This window comes from Rattus norvegicus, chromosome 5 (assembly GCF_036323735.1).
Source record: "Rattus norvegicus strain BN/NHsdMcwi chromosome 5, GRCr8, whole genome shotgun sequence".
Lineage (NCBI taxonomy): Eukaryota > Metazoa > Chordata > Mammalia > Rodentia > Muridae > Rattus > Rattus norvegicus.
Genome location: NC_086023.1, coordinates 162,571,172 through 162,593,195, shown reverse-complemented (window position 1 = coordinate 162,593,195; position 22,024 = coordinate 162,571,172). Strand labels below are relative to the sequence as shown.

The 22,024-nt window shown below is 38.6% G+C and overlaps 2 protein-coding genes across 2 annotated transcripts in view; both read right to left on the bottom strand.

Moving 5' to 3' along the window:
* Positions 1 to 22,024, bottom strand: part of LOC103692519 (60S ribosomal protein L9 pseudogene) — a 1,198,372-nt gene that overhangs the window by 219,922 nt on the left and 956,426 nt on the right. The window lies entirely within an intron of this gene.
* Rex2l5 (reduced expression 2 like 5) lies at positions 12,956 to 20,354 on the bottom strand. Its single transcript, XM_017593970.2, has 3 exons — positions 20,325 to 20,354; positions 15,210 to 15,336; positions 12,956 to 14,352 (listed from the first exon to the last, which is right to left on the bottom strand). Exons 1-3 carry the CDS (start codon positions 20,352 to 20,354, stop codon positions 12,956 to 12,958), a joined length of 1,554 nt encoding a protein of 517 aa, XP_017449459.1.

Below are 22,024 nucleotides of genomic sequence, written 5' to 3'. Positions count from 1 at the left end.
TTTGGAAGATGGATGTCACATACATATCTCAATTTGGAAATTTAAAATATGCACATGTTTCTGTTGATACCTGTTCCAGTATTATACATGCCACAATGATGACTGGTGAAAAGGCTCATAATGCCATTAGTCATTGCTTAGAGGCGTGGGCAGCCTGGGGAAAGCCTGATAGTCTCAAGACAGACAATGGACCTGCCTATACTGCAAAGTCCTTTCAGGCATTTTGCCAAACAATGCAGGTCGAGCATACTACTGGATTACCATACAATCCCCAGGGTCAAGGAATTGTGGAAAGAGCACATCGTACCTTAAAAGAGCTTATACAAAAACAAAAAGAGGGAATTGCCAGTGGCCAAACGTCAAAAGAACAACTTTCTTTAGCTTTGTTTACTCTAAATTTCTTAATTTTGGATGCTCATGGCCGCTCTGCTGCGGATCACCATGCTGCTACTACACCTATGACTAATGCAGAAGTAAAGTGGAAGGATGTCTTAACTGGTGAATGGTATGGCCCAGATCCCGTGATTTCGAGATCTAGGGGAGCTGTTTGTGTTTTTCCACAGAATCAAGACAATCCAATTTGGGTGCCTGAGCATTTGACTCTCAAACTGCCTCCTGCTATTCCTGACAATGGAACTACGCACTCTATTATTGCTGGGAATGGTAATGCAGGTTGATTGACTCACTCTGTGGGCTATTGCCAGATCCTGGCCAGTACCCATGCCAGTTCATAGCAATTACTGGCAAGCATAATTTTTGGCCTTGGTATCACGGGGTATTATCAAATGAGCAGGGAGCATACACATCTCTAATTCCTTTTGCCCTATTATTAGGTGAAGACTTTACATTGTATAATATTTCAGCCACTAGAACAAATAACAAAACCAGTTTAGTAAATGTAAAGATTAATGGACTTTTAGCAAATGATACTGCCGTTGGTGCTTCAGTATGTGTTAGACCACCTTTCTTCTTTCTGATAAGCACTAAGCGATGATGCTTCAAATTGTAATAACTCTGATGTAGTCTGCTATTTAGCTGAATGCTGGAATGGCACCAATGATACCACAGTGATGGTCAAGATTCCCTCCTTTATGCCAATCCCTGTGGAAGCAAATCCAGATAACTTTCCCATACTTCATTTACTAAGAACCAAAAGGGATTTTGGTATTACAGCAGCTATAATTTCAGCCATTGTACTATCAGCCGCTGCAGCAACTACAGCTGCAATTGCTATGACTAATCAAGTACAGACGGCTGAGACTATCAATCAGATTGTGGAAAGAACCGCACTGGCACTAGAGATACAAGAAGAATTTAATGCCCACTTGGCATCTGGCTTTCTATTAGCTAATCAATGGATAGATTTAATCCAAGAACAAATTGAAGCATTATATCATATGACACAGCTGTTCTGCGTTTCCTCCCTTAGAGGTTTATGCATTACTCCTTTGCAAGCTAATTTTTCTCAGTATTCTCAACAGAGCAAAGAAATCTCGATTTATCTGAAAGGAAACTGGTCCATGAAAGCAGAGCAGCTATCAAGACAATTGCTGATGCAGATTGCTGTCCTTAACAACACTAGATTGGAACCTATCACGTTTGGAGATTTCACCTCATGGATTACCCATGCTTTCTCATTTTTTAAAGAATGGGCTGGCATGTTTGCCTGGGGGGCCATTGTCCTCTTGGGATGCGGAGTATGTCTCTGGCTCTTCTGCCGTTTAAAAAGAGAGCATTCCAGACACAAAGCGATTGTTTACCAGTCTATGGTTGCCATTGAAAATGGTGCTTCTCCCAACATATGGCTGGCCTCTTTGAAAAATTAAGAGTTCACCCTAGATCATATTTTGTCACTGTCATGTGAAGTCATTGTATCCAGAGACGGGCAACTTAGCTCGGGCTCGGACCAACCTAAGACACGGGGCCCGGTGGCGATAGGGTAACCCTATGACGGGTAAGACTGAGCCTCCAAGAGGAACGACCTAAGACAGGAGCAATGACAATATTGACGAGACACCCTGATCTAGACCAGTCATAGACAGAGGTGGTTATACCCTGTTTAAACATACGGGCTGGTCAAATGTTTCTCTGCCCAGTTTCTCCCCCAATAAAAACACACGTATAGCCCAGAACGGTGTGTTACAGCATATATTTCATTTCTCGCCATTGGGGTGCAGTCCTAACTGCAAGAGTGACTCGCCATGGCCGAGCTGGGCACTCTGTGAGACATGTCTGATCTCTCTCAGACCACTACCTCCATCTAATGGCTTTTTATAAAACAAAAAAGGAGGAGTTTTAGGGAGCGGCACATATAGACAAAAAGATGGCACTGACATCCGGTGGTCGTTTGTGGTAAACAACCTTACAGTGTATGTGTTGGCATACCTCCAGCATCTACAAGGGCGGGGTGATATTCATGCTAATGAGGTATTTCACGCTCCACCAATCCCTAGAGGACAAATATACAGCCATAGCCTGTTTTGTATATAAGGCTAGTGCCTTTGTTGCTCAGGGTCCCCGTATCAACAATGAGGTGTTCCTGCAATAAAGGCTATTGAGAAGAATCCGACGGTGTTGTGTCTTCCTTGCTGGACGAGGTGGGCGTGACGCACTGGTGGCATTACTCCAGTACCACAAGAATTTTTTAATATGGTGATATATTTGATTTTGAATTTTTAGAATATGAGTGATCGCCTTTGCTGTGATGGCTGGCAGGCACATAACTGTTAATAAAAGTAACGAGTATCATTGTCTGTTCAGGAAAAGTCCTGGCACTTAGAGATCCTTTTTCATCTGTGTACTACCTAGTACAGGATGGCATCCTCCTGTAAGGTAAATAAGACCCTGGAGTGCTTTCTCAGGACTGACATTGGCTTGGCTTTTGTGGTTCCTCTTGTTAGATTTGGGTTAAAGATCTTAACAAGGTGCTCAGGTAGCCAATGGGTGCCCCCAGTCTTTGAATCATAAGTGCAGGCTGATCCACGTCCCCAAATGAGGACCAGATCAAGGCCATACCATTGGGATGTTAATGGGTCCTTCCATAGGACTCGTGCATAATCATAAGTATTATGGGGGTGCCACAGGCGGTCTGCTGCAGTTTTTCCATTCTTTTCCACAACAAGGTAGTTAAGGACAAAGAGTGCATGGTTTATTAAATTTTTGTGATTACCAGAGAGGGGGAATAATATTCCCCCATTTGACTGTAATTTATGGATCATATTTTTAAGGGTTTGGTGAGCTCTTTCAACTATACCCTGTCACTGAGGATTATAAGGAATGCCCGTGACATGTTTAATTCCGAGTTGGTAACAAAAGTCTTTAAAGTTAGAGCTAGTATATCCAGGTCCATTATCTGTTTTAACAATCTTAGGTTGAGGTAAAACTGTGAGGCAAGCCAGAACATGACTTATAACAAGTTTGGTGGCCACCCTGTCTGCAGGGGTGCATAGGTAAAGCCACTAAAGGTATCAGTGGTGACATGAATATATTTTAATTGACCAAAGGAGGGAAGATGGGTGACATCCATTTGCCAGAGCTCTCCAGGATCCAGCCCATGGGGGTTGACCCCTAGGTGGGGGTCAAGCAGTAGGGTCATGCAGCCTTTGCAATTACAGTCTATTTGGCGAGCCTGTTCACGGGTGATCTTATATTTAATCCTAAGGGTTTGTGTATTAAGGTGATATAAGTCCTGTGCTTTTTGGGCAAGTGTAAGGGGTGTAGAGACGGCCCCCTGGGCCAACAGCATCATTGAGGCGATCAACAGCATCATTACTATCGAACTAGGGGCCTGGCAATCCTGTATGTGCTCGGATGTGTCCCACAAAGAAGGGGCAAGAACGCCTCTGAATATACTTTTGTAAGGTGGCAAATATAGGGCACTGTTTCTAACAGGGGGATAGAAAAGGCAAGATATGAGCTATCTGTATATAGGTTAAAGGGTGCATTGGGCAGCACACGAAATACTACAAGGATAGCTTGAAGCTCTAACAGCTGAGCAGAATCTAAAGGGGTAGAGAACTGTTGTATTTGACCATCAATGGAAAATGTAGCTTGTCCATTAGAGGAGCCATCTGTAAAGACAAAGTAGACTCCCGGATAGGGTGATCACGTGTTACCTTTGGAAAGACCACTGGGACTGTAATTTTGTGAAAAAACTATATCAACTTATCTGAGGGGTAATGATTATCTATCATTATATTTGAAAGGCAATGCAGCTAATTGTCCATTCGTCTACATGTTGACTGAGCCAAGAGAGACCTGGGAGGGGCTATAGGTTAAGATTAAAGCATCCGGGTTCCTTCCAAAGAGCTTATGGGACTGTTCTCTTCCAAGACGTATGATCTGCACCACCAGCAAGGGATAGGTGGGAAGGACCCTACTTGAGGAGGCAGGTTAATGTATCCAGTAAAGAGGATATTGCTGCCAAAACACTGCTGTTGGGGAAAAGGGGGTAGGAAGGACATCATTGGAAAATGTCGAGAATACCAGTGAAAGATCACAAGGAGGAGCTTCCTGTTTCTCAAGATTGTTTAACTTTATGGTCCGCTAGTTCCTGGGAGAAGCTTCCTGCTTTTCAAGATTGTTCTCTAAGATTTTAATCTAACTTTAAGATCAGCTAGTTTCTGGGAGAGAGTGCCGAACCCGCTGATGTAATTACCTATTCTATAGTCCTAGGAGAAGCTTCCTGAAACATACAATTCCAAGGTCTAACCAGTTTTTTTTCTTCTACTCTGAACCTTTGTCTGGGGGGAGGGGGGCAACCTTAAAACTTCTACCTTTCATTCCCCACTTCTTCTAGTGGCTAGTTTGAATCATAGAACTAAATTAAAACATGATATTGCTGACATAACATCAAAATCTGAACAGTACTTACTCTTTCTCTAATGAAGGTAACTAGTTTATTTAACACACATGGACTTATAATCAGAAACAGAAGCAAAATTAAGAAGGGTCCCATAAGGGAAGACATCAGAGTAGTCATCCAAGGAGATCTACTAAACCAGCTCTCGAACCATCCCTGATGGTCTCTGTCTCTCTGTCTTTTGTCTAACCATTTTTTAAGTTTACTCATGGAGTCTTTAATTACTCCTGAATGGTCTACATAGAAGCAACATTCTTCTTTTAGTGTAGTACACAGACCTCCTTCTTTAAGGAATATCAGGTCTAATCTTCTCCTATTCTGAAGGACTACCTCTGAGAGGGAGGTTAGGGATTCTTGGAGGTCAGCTAAAAAAGTCTTTTTACTCTTTTTATATCGAAGTCAATGGCAGTTCTGAATTCTCCATAAGCCTTGTGTTGCAGATGTCCTTGTAGCTGCCCTTGCAGCACCTAGACTCACCCTTAAGATAGCCATAAGTAATTCTCAACTCTCTTTTGTGTCTTACTAAGTCTTTAGCATCAGAATTCCAATCTGGACACTATCTGAACCTACACACAAAGGTCATGACTGCCTTTTAGAACTTCTAACCTTATACAGGTTGTGATCCCTGAGGCACAGTCCCAAGAAGTGTTAGGAATACTAACATATGCAATGTTACATCATTTGCAATAGAAATCAAGCCTATGCCCACACCTATCCCGATGGAACCCAGGGCAAACATGAAATTCTTGCTTCTAAAGCACACTCCTCATGTGAGCATTATAGATTTCCTGTAAAAGCTACTAGCAAGCATCTCAAGTGGGATGGTGAGAAAACGAGAAGAGAGTCCATAAAATAGAGGTCCGCCGAAGAGGGCAAATAGCATTCAGTCATACAGAAAGACAATCAAAAGATTAACAGACAAAAAAAAAAAAAAAAAAAAAACAAGCAGCCTCCACAAGGTTGCCACAAAACCGAACTGATTCCGATGGAAGCTTTCATGAGCTCACCAAAGACAGATGAAGGGGAATGGGTTCCACATCACTCCTCTTTCCCAACCAGAATCTTCCCATTGTCAAAAACCACAAGTAACAGAAAACAAAGACCTAAGACACATAGACAAAGACTACTCTGGAAATACAGATGGCTGGGAGGTGGGTCTTTTCTCCAATCCAGGAGAATCACTGAATCCTCACAGGCACCCAGTCAGGAATCTCCCAGTAGTCCCTGGGGTCCCTTCTCACCTCCTGGGATGTCTCCCAGGGCAGCCCAATCGGTGAGCCCCTGGCACATCTACCGCTCACATTTGAGTCTCTCCTGAGACACGAGCCTCCCTCTCAGCCCAAGATGGGAGCAACTGCAAAACCAGAACTCCAGAACTTGCGAGTAAATACAGACCCAGAGTAGCAAATACAGACCCAGAGTTTAGCAGGCACAAAACACAAAGATACAAACACGCTATGTCCTGAATCGGAACCACCTCAGATCCTTTTTCTTACAATAAGTCATTTAAACACTTTCCAACCTTGTCCCAACTATAGGAGCTAATTTCTGGTCCTTCAACAATAAACCAAGGACAAGTTTCTGACACAAAGACAAACAAATTTAATGAGATCCTTTTTCTTAACTCTTACTCCCCTTTCCCTGAGAGAAGCCTTAAGGTCTTTGATAAAGACCGCTTCCTTAGATATTTTTTGCCCATTCTCAATTAGACAGAAAACTCTTACCTGCTACGTCTTTCTCTCATGAGTGGTGAGAGTGCACAGCCATGAACACCAGATCGCACAGCTACTTTCACTTTACCTGCATCCGTTTCTGGACAAATACCCGGTGTCCTCAACTCCTTTTTCTGTCCAGTGAGGGTCCATACTTTGGGTGCCACTTGCCCCCACCAGCGAGGACCCAGTTATTCGTGGGAGTCAAGGGGGACCCAGACCTGTGGGAGAACCGGCGAGAATGAAGAGACCAAGCAGTGTCCTTGTCAAGGTCTGTTTATTGAGAGGAATGTACAGCATTTAAAGCTCTGAAGCAGGAATTAAGCTTAGTGCAGGGGGGGAGGGGGGAGTACTGGGAAGTACCCAAGGACATAAGGTGAATCATTAAACCACAAGATATCCTCCTTAGACAATGAGGCAACAGTCTTCCAGGGATATGTTCTTTCTTTGAAAAGGTCAAGACATTCTCAGGAATCTGCTCAGGGCAGGGCTCTAGCTTTGCCCAGTCTGGTAGTCTGGTTCTGGTCCCCAACAATAGGACTCTTTCCTCAAATGATTTTCTCCTTGCCTATTGAAGCACTATCAAACATTTTTAGTCTAAGGGCAACTAATCTCAGGAAGATCACCAGTGAGTTATTAGCTTGTCTTATGATGACTCCTGATACTTAAGCTTCTCATGGCATCATATATTTGGATCAAAAGCTTGTGTCTTCCTTGTCAAATTCTCAGTCAGAAGCCTGTGAATTAGAGATTCAGATCTGGATCACAAGTGTTCCCTCTATTTCTGATTTGCAGTTCACTCGAGAAACAGTCAAGTTGACAATCAAGAATAGCCATCACAATAATGCACCATTTTAAAAAATGGAAAAAAAATATCTCACTAGATGCCAAAAGTGTGTTTGACAAAATGTAACACTTTTATGATATGTTTGGAGAGAGAAGAGATATTGTGGTCATATCTAAACACAATATAGGTGATATAGAGCAAGCTAATACCCCATGTCAAATTAAATGGAAAAAACTTGAAGCATTTCCACTAAAACCTGGGATAAGACAAAGCTATCCACTCTCCCAATATCTCCTCAATGTAGGACTTGAAGTTCTATCAAGAGCAATAAGACAGCTAAAGGAGATGAATAGGATGCAAATTGGAAAGGAAGAAATCAAAATATCACTATTTTCAGATGATATGACACTATACATAAATGAGCTCAAAAATTCTCCCAGAAAATTACAGTTGATAAATATTTTACAAAGTGGCTGGATACAAAGTTATCTTAAATAAATCAGTAGCCCTCCTCCACACAAGCATGTTCAACCACTAGCATCGTCTCAATGAACATAGATGCACAACTTAAAAGCAGGTTTTCTTATGTAAAGATGGTAAACAACTTGTTTCAGCAGGTGAATCATTTTTGAAAATTCTATTTTCTAATGTGAGAGTGACAAGGAATTTTAAGAAGGCAGAGTTCCAAAGCATCCAGAATTGGAATAAAAATTCATATTAAAATTAGAATAGTAGAATTATTGCCTATTGGCCTGAGGAATACAATAGAAGATAACAATGGAAAAACAATCCAGATTGTGGAAAAGTTTGTCAGTCACAGTTAGGTAAACTACACTTTCTCTAACATTAAGTCTCCTCCCCCACCATTGGGGAAAATTTGGATTTGTTTTTTTTAAATTGGATATATTTCTTTATTTACATTTCAAATACTATTCCCTTTCTTGGTTTCCTGGACATAAGCAACCCCATCCCCTCCCCTTTCCCCATAAGGGGGTTCCCCCCCATCCACCCACACTTACTCTCCCCTGCACTGAGGGTCCAACCTTGACAAGACCAAGGGCTTCTCCTTCCACTGGTGCCCAACAAGGCCAACCTCCTCTACATATGCACTTGGAGCATATGGGTCAGTCCATTTACAGTCTTTGAGCAGTGGTTTAGTCCCTGGAATCTATGGTTGGTTGACATTGTTGTTCTTATGGGGTTGCAAGGGCCTTCAGCTCTTTCAATCCTTTCTCTAGTTCTTCCAACAGGGGTCCTTTTCTCAGTTCAGTGGTTTGTAGCTAGTGTCTAACATTAATTCTTACATAAAAAGTCAATCACATAATCATTAGGAAAATCTTGAGATTATGTAAAATAGATTTTACACAATTATAGAGAGATAAAACATGGAAAAAATTTTTACCATCTTTTTTAACTGCACTTTCTCAAAAGATTCTTATGTTAGCTGGGGTTTGTTTTCAGAGCAGATATATGTCTTCTTTGTGTCACTTGACAACTGCACTGAGAAAAAGGAATCAGAATCCAAAACTGACAGTAAGGTTGGTTATCAGCTACCATGTGTTATGGGAATTGAACCGAATTTCTATTTTTTTTTAAAAAAAAAAAAGCACCTCTGTGAACTGGTACACCATCAAAACAGCCTCCAAGGGAATATGCCTATTTCCTTCCCAGTGCCCTGAAGTGCTGCTCATCCCTATCTTGAATCCTGAAAAACACCTGGTACTTTTGCTATGGTCTCCTTTCACAGCACTTTCCAAGACTCTGTTCTGCTTCTCAGTTGAAAAGGTCATGCTTATCAGTGAAACCTCCACATGAAAAATATATTCTTCAGAAAGTACCCAGACTTCTAAAAGTACTTTGCTCAACAGGAAAGAACCTATACAATTTTACATAAAATCCCCTCAGCTCATGTGTAGCATAAAATTAGAAAAAACCTTTATGGAGCAGTTTTAGTAAGCATAACTGAGACCCAAAACTTCCATTCAGAGGTCATTCAAACCCAAGGGCAAAAATAATAAATCAGTATATGAGGGCATCATTCTGAATGCTATATTTTCATCTGAAATTTCAAATATTTCAGGCAAAAAATTAATATGGAGTGTTTCATGGCTTAATCAATGTTTATGTAACCATAACTCTAAATACAGCTAAAATTAAAAATAATGTTAAATAAAATTTCACATTAAATCAAAATTGAAGTAATACTTAAGGGACTGATATCTAAAAATCTCACTGGGAATGACATATCTCCAACCATAAAGGCCACTTTTGACTAGGAGACTGATAAAACAGGGGAGTTAGGAAGCATAGATGGATGTGAATTATACCAGCTTTGTACCTGTCACCAAGCTAATATGAGCATGTTTGTAAACAACAGTTAAGAAATTCTCTTACAAATCATTATTTAAATATTCTGGGAACAATAAAATGAATGAAAAATATCAGGATGAGTGACATGTATAGCCAGCAGATTACCAACACAGTTAATATATGAACATAAGATTTGAAGGTCAGTGTTCTCATGAGCAGAAAAGAGGTCTCAGTCATGGTCTAGTAACTGTCTATCCACTAGCCAAGCAGGTCCTGTGACCTGGGAGTTTCCATGGCATCTTTGATGCAGTTCCCACCATTGCTGGCATGACTCATAATTTTTCCAATGCTTAAATATGCAGGAAAGGAAGATTAAAGGATTTTCTTTATTGCTATGAGATTAAAGGCAGTGATCTACATTCCTCTTTCCACTCCACGAGGCTTCTAAACTCCTGAACACAAGGATGGACTTCTGATCCCTCCTTCCTTCAGGATCTCTATCCCTTTTCTGAGTTCTCCCATCAATAAAAACCCATTGCAATCAAGGAATGATTCTTCCTAACTACTCCAAATGTTTGCCATTCCCAGGCTGTCTGCCCCACAAGGTGCCCTGCAGTTGAAGAGAAGTTTCCTTCCCCTACATGGTACTGTCTCAGTCCTGCTGTGTTGCTAAAAATGTAGTCACTGGAACTATCTCTAGGAAAGCCCTTCTAGAACCTATAGTATGGTGGATAGTCCGGCTCTTACAATGCTCATCCAAAAATACTGCATGTTCCAAATCCAAAGAGACTCTGATTCCTTGTTTTTCAAACATGATACAGTCATTTTCTCTAAGCAAATGACTTGCAGCCTTCAAATTCATCATAGGTTCTCTTCCACATAACTCCAACAGTGATTCTACCTGGACCTATTTTTCCACCATCACTAACTGCTTGCTGTGCCATAGACAAGAAGTGTGTGCATAGGGGTTGGGGATTTAGCTCAGCGGTAGAGCGCTTGCCTAGTGAGCGCAAGGCCCTGGGTTCGGTCCCCAGCTCCGAAAAAAAGAAAAAAGAAAAAAAAAAAGAAGTGTGTGCATAAATAGTTATAGAATGAAGACAATCACATTGTGTTAGGGGTTGGAGGTCAGATGTGTTTTCATAGTACACAATTTGAAATTGTACCATGGCACAAGAAATCTCTGCTGACTTGAGATAATGATCTCTAAGTCATAAAGCAGTGGGGCCTAGATCCATTGAACATGTGAAACTGGAAACTCCAGAAACTGTCAGTTCGTTCGATTTCCAGATTGTAAAGGGCTATTCCAAACATCCAACTTTCAATTGCCTGGTGGGGGTGCTTTCAACATCCATGATGCTCCAATTGACAGAAGTCATCCATGAGAATTTTAAAGCAGGGGCCTGTGTATACTAAAAATTCTACTAAAGATGTCATGTGTCCACAAACATCAATACTGAAAACAACTCAGTTATCACTCAGTAGTTTCTGACAAGTTCAACAATTTGCTTACTTTTATAAAACAGGGGAAATTTATGTTATATATGGATTTTCTCACTGTTACCATATTAATTTTTTTAAGATTCTAATTTTCTGAGACTTCCGGAATTTTGTATGAATATTCTAATATAATACTTTAGCTTGAAGTAAAGACTTTTTTTCTGTTTTCAGTACTTCCAAATGAATTTTCAGAATGTTTGGGATATCTGTCTGTGAGAATGTACCTCATCTAATGATGATAGGCTATTTCATAGGTTCATGATATTTATATGAAAGAACTTGTGCTTGAAATTAAGATGAAGATAATGCATTGATAATGGGTTGAACATTTCTTTAGGATTTTCATTGTGAGATGTATAAAATATTATCATTCCAGAAATGATTTATGAAATAGAAAGGAAATCTAAGTCATTCCTTGTAGTAGAGTGGAGTCTGAAGGTACAACAGCACAGGACACCATATTCATCTATAATATGTGCCAAAGGGTAGCACTGCTCTGAGTGCTATTGGAATTTGGGTCAATCAATTGGTAATAAGGAGTATAATAATCAGTTGTTACCCTGATATGTGAAACCAGCATTTAATAGGAGTTATGAATACTGGATGCTCCATGTACACTGCATATCTGTAGGCATTTCTATAGCATGAAGAATGTCCAATTTTGGTGGCTCAGTGTATCAGATCCTCTTTTAAGTATTATTTGTCTCAATTTCTTCATGTGAATTAAATATACAAAATGCTGTCAGTATTATTAAATAGTCTGAAATGTGTTTTACATACTTTAACTAGTTTTCCTTTGGATTCATTTATTTTAGTTTCAAGTAAATTGTCCAAAAATATTGTATTCAGGCTTAACCATTTTACCTTTTTGTTACATCTTTATTAAATTGGTTATTTCTTATTTACATTTCAAATGTTATTCCCTTTTCCAGTTTCCAGGTCAACATCCCCCTAACCCCTGACCCTCCCCTTCTGTGTGGGTGTTTCCCTCCCCATCCTCCCCCTATTACTGCCGCCCCAACAATCCTGTTCACTGGGGGGTTCAGCCTTGGCAGGGCCAAGGATTTCCCCTTCCACTGGTGCCCCTACTAGTCTATTCATTGCTACCTATGAATTTGGAGCCCAGGTCTGGTTGGTTGGCATTGTTGTTCAAATGGGGTTTCAAGCCCTTTCAGCTATTTGAATCCTTTCTCTGATTCCTTCATGTGGCCCATACATATACAGCAACCAAACTAGATAAGATGGATGAAGCAAAGAGGTGCTGACAGGAACCAGATGTATATCTATCCTGAGAGACCACTTTATCTTTATCTTGAAATATTTGAAGGTGAACAAGTACAAGTTTTAGTGAAAACTTTCCTACATTGTCACAATTTCAGAGTATATCCCAGCAGAAATAGTTGACATTATCTACGATTTGAACAAGGCATGAAGGTTTTCACAAGTTTTCTGTACGCATAAAATTCCATAGTGTAGAACCTCAAGTATTGTAAAGAATAGAGCCTATTTAAAACACAAGGCACTTTTTTTCCTGGTGGAAACACTTTCCTCACTATAAATGTACAGATGATTTTTAACATAAGATGAAGTCAAAGATAATTTCTGTAGACAGGGCATTTGTGAAGTTTCTCTTCTATATGTATTGTCTGTGGAATCCTAAGAGATAGAGCAAAAGTAAAAAATTTATACTACATCACTGAATTTGAAGAATTTCTCTCATGTATATATTTTATGGAAAATTCTAAAATGACAATCCTTGGTAAAGGATTTTCTCATTCACTGCAAATTCTAAACTTTCTCATCTATATGAGTGGTCTGGTGCTTTCTAAGACTGTTACTATTTGTAAAGCTTTTGTCACATTCACTGCACTTGTAAGGTTTCTCTCCTGAATGAATTCTCTCATGAATTCTCATACCTTTGTAGCCAAAGCATTTGTCACATTCACTGCATTTGTAAGGTTTCTCTCCGGTATGAATTTTCATATGGTTTCTTAGAGTGCCTTTTTCAGTAAAGCATTTGTCACACTCATTGCATGTGTAAGGTTTCTCTCCAGTATGAATTCTCTGATGAATACTAAGATAGGCTTCTCGGGAAAAGTATTTGTCACACTGATTACATTTGAAAGGTTTTTCTCCTGTATGAACTCTCTGATGACTACTAAGATGGGATTTTTGGCCAAAGCATTTGTCACATTCACTGCATTTGAAAGGTTTCTCTCCTGTATGAACTCTCTGATGACTACTAAGATGGGATTTTTGGCCAAAGCATTTGTCACATTCACTGCATTTGTAAGGTTTATCTCCTGTATGAATTCTCTGATGAATTCTCAGACGAACCTGATGGATAAAGCATTTGTCACATTCGCTACATTTGTATGGTTTCTCTCCTGTATGAATTCTCTGATGAATTCTCAGATTAAGTTTGTGGACAAAGCTTTTGTCACATTCACTGCATTTGTAAGGTTTATCTCCTGTATGAACTCTCTGATGACTATTAAGATGGGATTTTTGGCAAAAGCATTTTTCACATTTGCCACATTTGTATGGTTTCTCTCCTGTATGAATTCTCTGATGAATTCTCAGATTAAGTTTGTGGCCAAAGTATTTATCACATTCACTGCATTTGTATGGTTTCTCTCCTGCATGAATTCTCTGATGAATTCTCAGATTAAGTTTGTGGCCAAAGCATTTGTCACATTCACTGCATTTGTAAGGTTTCTCTCCTGTATGAATTCTCTGATGCAAATGAAGATTCTCTTTTCTGGTAAAGCATTTCTTACATTCATTACATTGGTGAAGGTTCTTACCATTAATGTCTTGTTTCAGCATCAGTTTATGTTTAAAGACAAAATCGTTATCAAATTCTGTATTTTTATATTCTTTGTTCTCTATGTCGATTTTGGGAATTACACCAATGATAGCATATTCATTTGAAAACTGTACACAGTCGTTATATTTGTAAACTTCTCTCATTTTCCCATCTCTATGTCTTTTCAGGTTTGAAGATTGAAGGGAGGGATCTCGGAGATGAGTTTTATAAGGGGTACTTTGGGTGGATTCAAGAGTCATTTTGCTAATCTTATCCCATTTACAAAACTTCTCTTGGATATTCACATGCTCATGGACAATGCACTCTGTGTCTTGTTCCAAGACCTTCCCATGTTTTCCACTTATCAGATGATTTACTGAAAAATAAAAGTGCAATTAGGGATGACAGGGATTACTGCACTGGGGAGAGATTCAATAATGGGTGTTTGCCGAATTATCTGGTAAAAATTGATTTTACTCTTTTCATAATCATGACTTGGATCCTCAGAGGTATCTCAATTCTGATCTACATCAACTGAAAGGAATGACAATACACTTCAAAATATTATCTTAAAAATTATACCTAGCAGGAGAGACAAAAAATCATCAATCAGTATTGAACATACACAAAGTAGCTCTCTGAATAACATATCTCTTAACTTTTGATTATAATTTGATTCAAAGTGACATTGTATAGCTGTGGTCAGCTACAAATTCATAATCATAAATCAATCCTATACATGTGCTTTTGTCACCTTCCAAAATGCTGAGGATAAAGTACATGCTGTATGAGCACTAAACTCCGAGACCACATATCAAAATGCAAATAAATAATCAAAATTAAAATTCTCCAAACTGACAACTCAATATCTACTTAAAACATTTTACAATATTAAAAATTATAAGTAAGTAAAGAGATTACTGCAATAAAATATAATGTGCTCCGAATATTACCTGTCCAGAAATATAATTCCTTGTTCTGAGCATTATATTGTTTTTAATCAGAATCTTGCATTTAAAGCTAGATAAGAGGTACTGAAAGATCTCAGACAATATAACACTGGTAACTCTACTAAAGAAAGCAGAGAAATGTAATGAAAATACCATTAAAAAATTATCATTCTAAGAAAAATTCCCTTGTACTTGTACTTGTGTATTTCAGAAAGTTTACATAAATACCATGTAGGAAAATTAAAAGTATGATTCAGGAATTAGACAAAAAGTGCATTCTTACCCACAGACAATAGATTGTTGTAAGTCTCCAAAATCACATCCATGTACAGTGCCCGCTGAGAAAAACTGAGACTTTCCCATTCCTCTAGTGTGAACTCTGGAGCCACATCCTGAAAGGTTAAGAAACCCTGTAATAGAAAAGTACTGATTTCCTACTGTACAAAATTGCTTTTGTATATCAATAAATACTGCTAAAGAATTGGAGATACTTTGTTACATACATTAGGAAAGGAAAATATTGAAGGACAAATATAGTTTCAAAGTTTCGTGGATATGAGTCAAAAGTTATGAACTGCTGCTCTTCCATAGATAATCTACGGAATGATTTACAATAATGCTCTCATGTATGAAGGCTCTGACATTCATGAATTTTCTGTGGTTTTCTGAGACCTTAGCAGCAAAGGTAACATCAGTACATTTGAATATTTTTGAGCAGCTTGGATTGTACATTATCTTTTAAAGTTCTCTATTATGAAATTTGTTTGCATGCAACCACATGGTACTACAAAACGGATTTTATACTCAGTTCTTTAAAATCCAATAATCTCTGCTGAAAACCTCTGGCAGGAAGAATAAACAGAAAAAGGAGGGCAACGTCAGAACATATATTAAACATTCCAAGTGACACATGGAATCAAATACTGAGGAAAACTATTTTATGTAAATATATACACAACCAAGAAAAACACTACTACAGGGAATTAAATTATTCAAAGTTCGATAAAACCTGGCACAGGCAATATATATAATACAGATTTCATGAGTTTCATATGATCTTTCACAAAAGAATACTTAGATATGGATGTTAAAATGAATGCTCTATGTCACAATGCATTTTGATGTGGTAGAATAATTTTCTTTGATTAAAGCTTTTTTAATGGAGGGATAATTATGCTACATTTTCATAAATATGGAATATATTATTCCTCATGGCAATGACTTAATTGAAAATTTCGTTGTTGTAATTTTAGCGTTATTTTCTTTTCTTTGGAAAATATCCTCATTCAAGTATCCAGATGGTCACATGCACAGAAAAGTGTTATGTAAAATTCTTTCTTGCTTTTCAAAACTATGATATTTAGGTTACATATTATTTCTATTACAAATGAGCATCAGAAATATAAACCTGGGGCATGAAAAAATGATTAAGAGATATAGACACTAGCTGTGACTTCAAACACAAGAGTTTGGTGTGGAACTCAGGGACCTAGAGGCATAATTTATCATTCAGTGTACGTAAAACCATGCAGATGAACACTTACATACTTAAAGAGGAAAATATTGGAAAGAAACAAACATGATCACAACCCTTCAGTTTTTCCCTATGTATAACATCACTTTGAGGACAAGGAAAGAGAACAGATAAACAATTCTTTCCTCTAAGGAAAGGAAGAGAACAAAATTAGAAAGAAACTTCCCAAGCAAATAGTCCCACAAAACAAAGCTGGAGCACAACTCTAATATCAAATAAAACTGCTTTCATCCAAAAGTTATCAAAAAAATATAAGGAAGGATACTTCACACTCATCAAAGAGAAAAAATACCAAGATGAACTTTCAATCCTGAACATATATGCTCCAAAAGGACACATTTATAAAAGAAATGTTACTGAAGCAGAAAGCACACATTGATCCTCACACAATAATACTAGGAGACTTCAACACCCACTCTCACAAATGGACAGATCATGGAAACAGAAACTAAACAGAGACAGAGTGAACATAACAGAACTTATGAATCACATAGATTTAATATCTAACATTTCATCCTAAAACAAAATATACCTTGTTTCCAGGACCTCACAGTACCATCGCTAAAACTACCATATAATCAGATACAAAACAAGCCTCAATCGATACCAAAAGATTGAAATAATTCCAGACCTCCTATCATATCACAAAAGACTAATGTTGGTCTTCAATAAAAACAAGAAGAAGCACACATACACGTGGAAGCTGAATAGTTCTCTTCGCAATGATAACTTGGTCAGGGAAAAACATAAAGAAATTAAAGACATTTTAGAATTTCATGAAAATGAAGGTACAACATACCCCAACTTATGGGGCACAATGAAAGCACTGCTAACAGAAAAATTCAGAGCTCTGAGTGCCTCAATAAAGAAATTGCTGAGATCATACACTAGCAGCATAAAAGGGTACCTGAAAGTTCTAGAACAGAGAGAACATAATTGCACTTAAGATGAGTAGCCTGCAGGAAATAATCAAACTCGGGGATAAAATTAACTGAGAAGAAACCAGGAGAAGTATACAAAGAATCAACAAAACCAAGAGTTGCTTCTTTGAGAAAAATAACAAGACGGATATATCCTTAGCCAGACTAACCAGAGGATTTAGAGGCAGTATCCAAATTGAGATCAGAATTGAAAATAGAGAAATAACAAAATTTCAGAACAAAGAATTACAAGAAGACTGTAGAAGATGGAAAGATATCCCAGGCTCAGGGATCATTAGGATTAAGAGGAAAAATGGCCATCTTATCAAAAGGAGTCTACAGGCTCAATGAAATACACATCAAAATTCCAATGCAAGTTTTCAGAGGGATAGAAAATGTAATTCTCAAATACATCTGGAATAGCAAAAACCCCAGCATAGGGAAAATTATTCTTAACAATATGAGGATTTCAGGGGTAATCACCATCCCTGACCACAAGTTCTACTACAGAGCAATAGTAGTAAAAAAGAAAGGTATGGTTTTGCTAAAGACACATTGCAGGTAGATTAATGAGATAGGATTGAAGAAGCAGAAATAAACCCATACACCTACAGTCATCTGATCTTTAACTAAGAAGTCAAAACCATCCAGTGGAAAACAATCAAGATATTCAACAAATGGCACTGGTTCAAGTGGCAGTCTCCATTTAGAATAATGCAAATTGATCCATTCTTTTTTGCTTATACAAAGCTCAAGTGCAAATTCTTCTAGGACTTTCACATAAGACCGGATAGATTGAATCTAATGCAAGAGGAAGTGGGAAAAGTCCTCAAATACACCAGCAAATGGGAAAATTTCCTGAACAGAATACCAATGGCTCAGGCTCTAAGATCAACTAATGACAAATGGAACTTCATAAAATTGAAAAGTTTCTGAAAGGCAAAGGAAACAGATAAGAGGACGAAACAGCAACCTACAGACTGGAAAGATCTCTACCAAGCCTATATCTAACAGAGGGCTGATATCCAATATATACAGAGAACTGAAAAAGGTAGGCTACAGAGAGTCAGATAACCTTATCAAAATATGGGGTACAAAGGTAAACAAAGAATTCTCAAGTAAGGGATCTGGAATAGCTAAGAAGATCCTCAAGAAATGTTCCCATCCTTAGTCATCAGGGAAACACAAATTAACGATCCTTAGACTCTACCTCACAGGAGTCAGAATGGCTAGGATCAATACCTCAGGTGAAGCATATGATTGCTAGTATGTGGACAAAGGGGAAAACTCCTCCACTGCTGGTGCAATTGCAAGCTGTTACAACCACTCTGGAAAAGTATGGTGGCTCCTCAGAAAAGTGGAAATAGTTCTACCTGAGGACCCATCTATATCATTCCTGGGCATGCCTAAAAGATGGTCCAACATACAGCAAAGATAAATGTTTCATTATGTTCATAGCAGCCTTATTTATAATAGGCAGAAGCTGTAAACAATCTAGATGTCCCTCCGAGGTGGAATGGATACAGGAAATATGGTACATTTACACAATGGAATATGACTTAGCTATTGGAATGCGAAAATATCATCCTGAGTGAGGTAACTATTCACACAAGAACACACATGTCATGAACCCACTGATGAGTAGATATTGACTAAAAGTAATAAATACCCATAATAAAGCTCACAGACCTTATGAAGGTGAACAGGAAGCCCAAACCATGGATGTTTCTGCCCAAACCATGAATGCTTCAGTCCTACTTAAAAGGAGTGACAGAAAAATCACAGAAGGGAAAAGGAAGGAGGGACTTAAGAGGGAGAGAGGAGTGTGAGGGGAAAGGGAGCGAAGGATCAATTATGGGAGAAGACCTGGGAGATATACAGAGAATAGGAAATTTAACAGATGTGTATAGAAGTGGAGGCTGGGAAAGTGGAGGTAGCCATTAAAGTCCCAGATACCCAAGAAGCAAGAGGACCCCAGGACACAACAGAGATTTTGTGAGCTGAAATACACAATAAAGGGGAGAGAGAAACTATAGTAACCATATCCGCTGGAGAGGCACAGTTCCTAGTCCTAGGATGGGGTCACCCACCAATCTCTACAATATTAACCCAGAAAGGTTCCTGTTGAAATGAAAAGAAAGGACAAAGAGTGGAACAGATACTGAAGAAAAGGCCATCCCAAGACTACCCAACTAGGGATCCATCCCATCTCTACACAACAGTATTCCTGATGCCAAGAAGCCATGCTGTCAGGAAACTGGTAGAGCTATTCACTGAGAAGCTCTGGCACAGTCTGACCAAAACAGATGTGTATCTGATGCTCACAGCAAACCACTGGACTGAGCAAGTAGACCCCAATGGAAGAGTTAGATGAAGGACTGAAGTAGCTGAAGGGGATTGCAACCCCATAGGTAGGACAACAGTATTAACTAACCAGACACCCCAGAGCTCCCAGAGACTAAACTAGCAACCAAATAGTATGGAGGGACCCAAGTCCCAAGCAGCATATGTAGCAGAAGATTTTCTTATCTGGCATTAATGTGAGGGGAGGTCCATGAGGAGGCTGGATATCCCAGGATAGGATGATGCTAGGAAAGACAGACAGCAGTAGTTCTGAGAGTGGGGGAGCATCCTCACATAGGAAGGGGGTAGGGATAGAAGTTTAGCTGAAAAAAGGGAACTGGGAATTGGGAAAACATTAGAATGTAAATAAATACAATAACCAATAAAAAAGAAATGTAGAAACATCATCAGAACCTTTCAGTATGTCCCTATGTAATAGATAGTTTGGTAGAACAGGAAACAAAGAGTAGATAAACCATTCTTCATTCTAAAGAAAAGAAGAAAACAAGTTAAGATAATATTACCACATATAGATAATAAAACTATTTAATGGTTAGAATAAAAAGGGGATTTTCCAAAGAAATGTGGACAGCATACCGACCTGTAGAGTGTTTACCGGAGCCACACTCATTCTTTTTGTGTTCTTTTCCCAGATTCAAATATTGGAAGTGTTCTTGAAATTTCACAACCAGGTTTGAAAACTACAAAGATGAAATTAATACAACGTAGTTACGGACAATGCTAAACCACATAGAAGGACATTACAAACAAAATATGAGGAATCTTGTCAACATTTCCACAGACATGTGAGCATGGAGTCACATATTTAGTGTGTAGGGAATATGAGTATAATCTGAGGTCTATTTTAACATCAGCAGGCACCAGGCACAAACACAGAGCACATGAATACCTGCTGTAAAACACGGTTACTCAGGGTTATTACTGAGAACTTATCTCCCTGGGTCTAAAGTGAAGGACAAATGGCTAGTGGCTACCAGGATTAATGCACAGAATTGAATGGTGTTTCATTAGCCATCACACTAGAATACAATATATGAGACTTTGATGAGATTCCTGTTCATTCTACCAGGCAGATACAGGATATCTATTTTCCATGTGTGTCCTGCTGTCTAGGAGTACAAAGGTTATATCTGCCAAATATGTTTATTATTTCTACAGAATTGTGAGCATGGAGTCACATACTTAGTGTGTAGGGAATAGGAGTACAATCTGAGGTCTATTTTAACGTCAGCAGGCACCAGGCACAAACACAGAGCACATGAATACCTGCTGTAAAACACAATTACTCAGGGTTTTACTGAGAACTTATCTCCCTGGGTCTAGAGTCATGGAAAAATGGCTAGTGGCTACCATGATTGATGCCGAGAAGTGAATGGTGTTTCATCAGCCATCACACTAGAATACACGTTGATGAGATTCTTCTTCATTCTACCAGGCTGACACAGTATACCTATTTTCCATGTGTGTCCTGTTGTCTTGGAGTACAAAGTTTCTATCTGAGAAATATGGTTTTTTTTGGTTTTTTTTTTGTTTTTTGCAAAATAGTAAGCTGTCAATTTTCATCATCATCTAAAAAGGCTTTCGATTTTACATGAGATAAAACTTATATTTCCAATTTACTTCTCCTATCAATACGGTCTTGTTTTCTAACTCCCATGCACACATTTGTATGCACTGATTTTGACCCCTTGCTACCCACATGAATGGATTAATATGTAGAATATTGCAATTAAAGCCAAGAATGTCTTTAAATGGAATTTCCTTATATTAAAACTTTAAGCCAGTTGTTTTCCAATATTCTAAATGTTTGGTTAACTTTTATTACAGTTCCAGGAATTTGCATGTTGATGGATTTACATGTTTCAGACCCACATGCAGATTGCTAACAGGACTGGTGTATAAGTTCACAAGACTATAAGAAGTACATGTTTTATGGTAGTTGATCTTTGTAATGTGAAAACAAAATCAAGGAGGATGGTAGAAAGTCACTTATGGTGAAAGAATAAAAAATGCAGCTAAGAAGTCAGAAGTTTAAGAAAGCCCTAAATACCTCAAATTCCAGACCCTGCCCTCTACCTGTAGGTAAAAGGTCACATTTCTTGAGCCTGCTCTCCCAGGAACTAGATAAAAGGACTTACGATAAGGCCCTTAGAGAACAATCTTGAGAAGCAGGAAGCTCCTCCCAGGAACTGATGGACCATAAAGTTTAACAATCTTGAGAAACAGGAAGCTCCTCCTTGTGATTTTTCATTAGTATTCTCGACACTTTCCAATGACACC

What these genes read in the sequence shown, in the direction of transcription:
- Rex2l5 (XM_017593970.2), bottom strand. Translation starts at nt 20,354, where the DNA reads ATGAGTGTGGCTCCGGTAAACACTCTACAG. An exon ending in CTCCGGTAAACACTCTACAG is followed by an intron (nt 15,337 to 20,324) that starts GTCGGTATGCTG and finishes TTTCTATTACAG; the next exon opens with GGTTTCTTAACCTTTCAGGA. An exon ending in CAACAATCTATTGTCTGTGG is followed by an intron (nt 14,353 to 15,209) that starts GTAAGAATGCAC and finishes TTTATTTTTCAG; the next exon opens with TAAATCATCTGATAAGTGGA.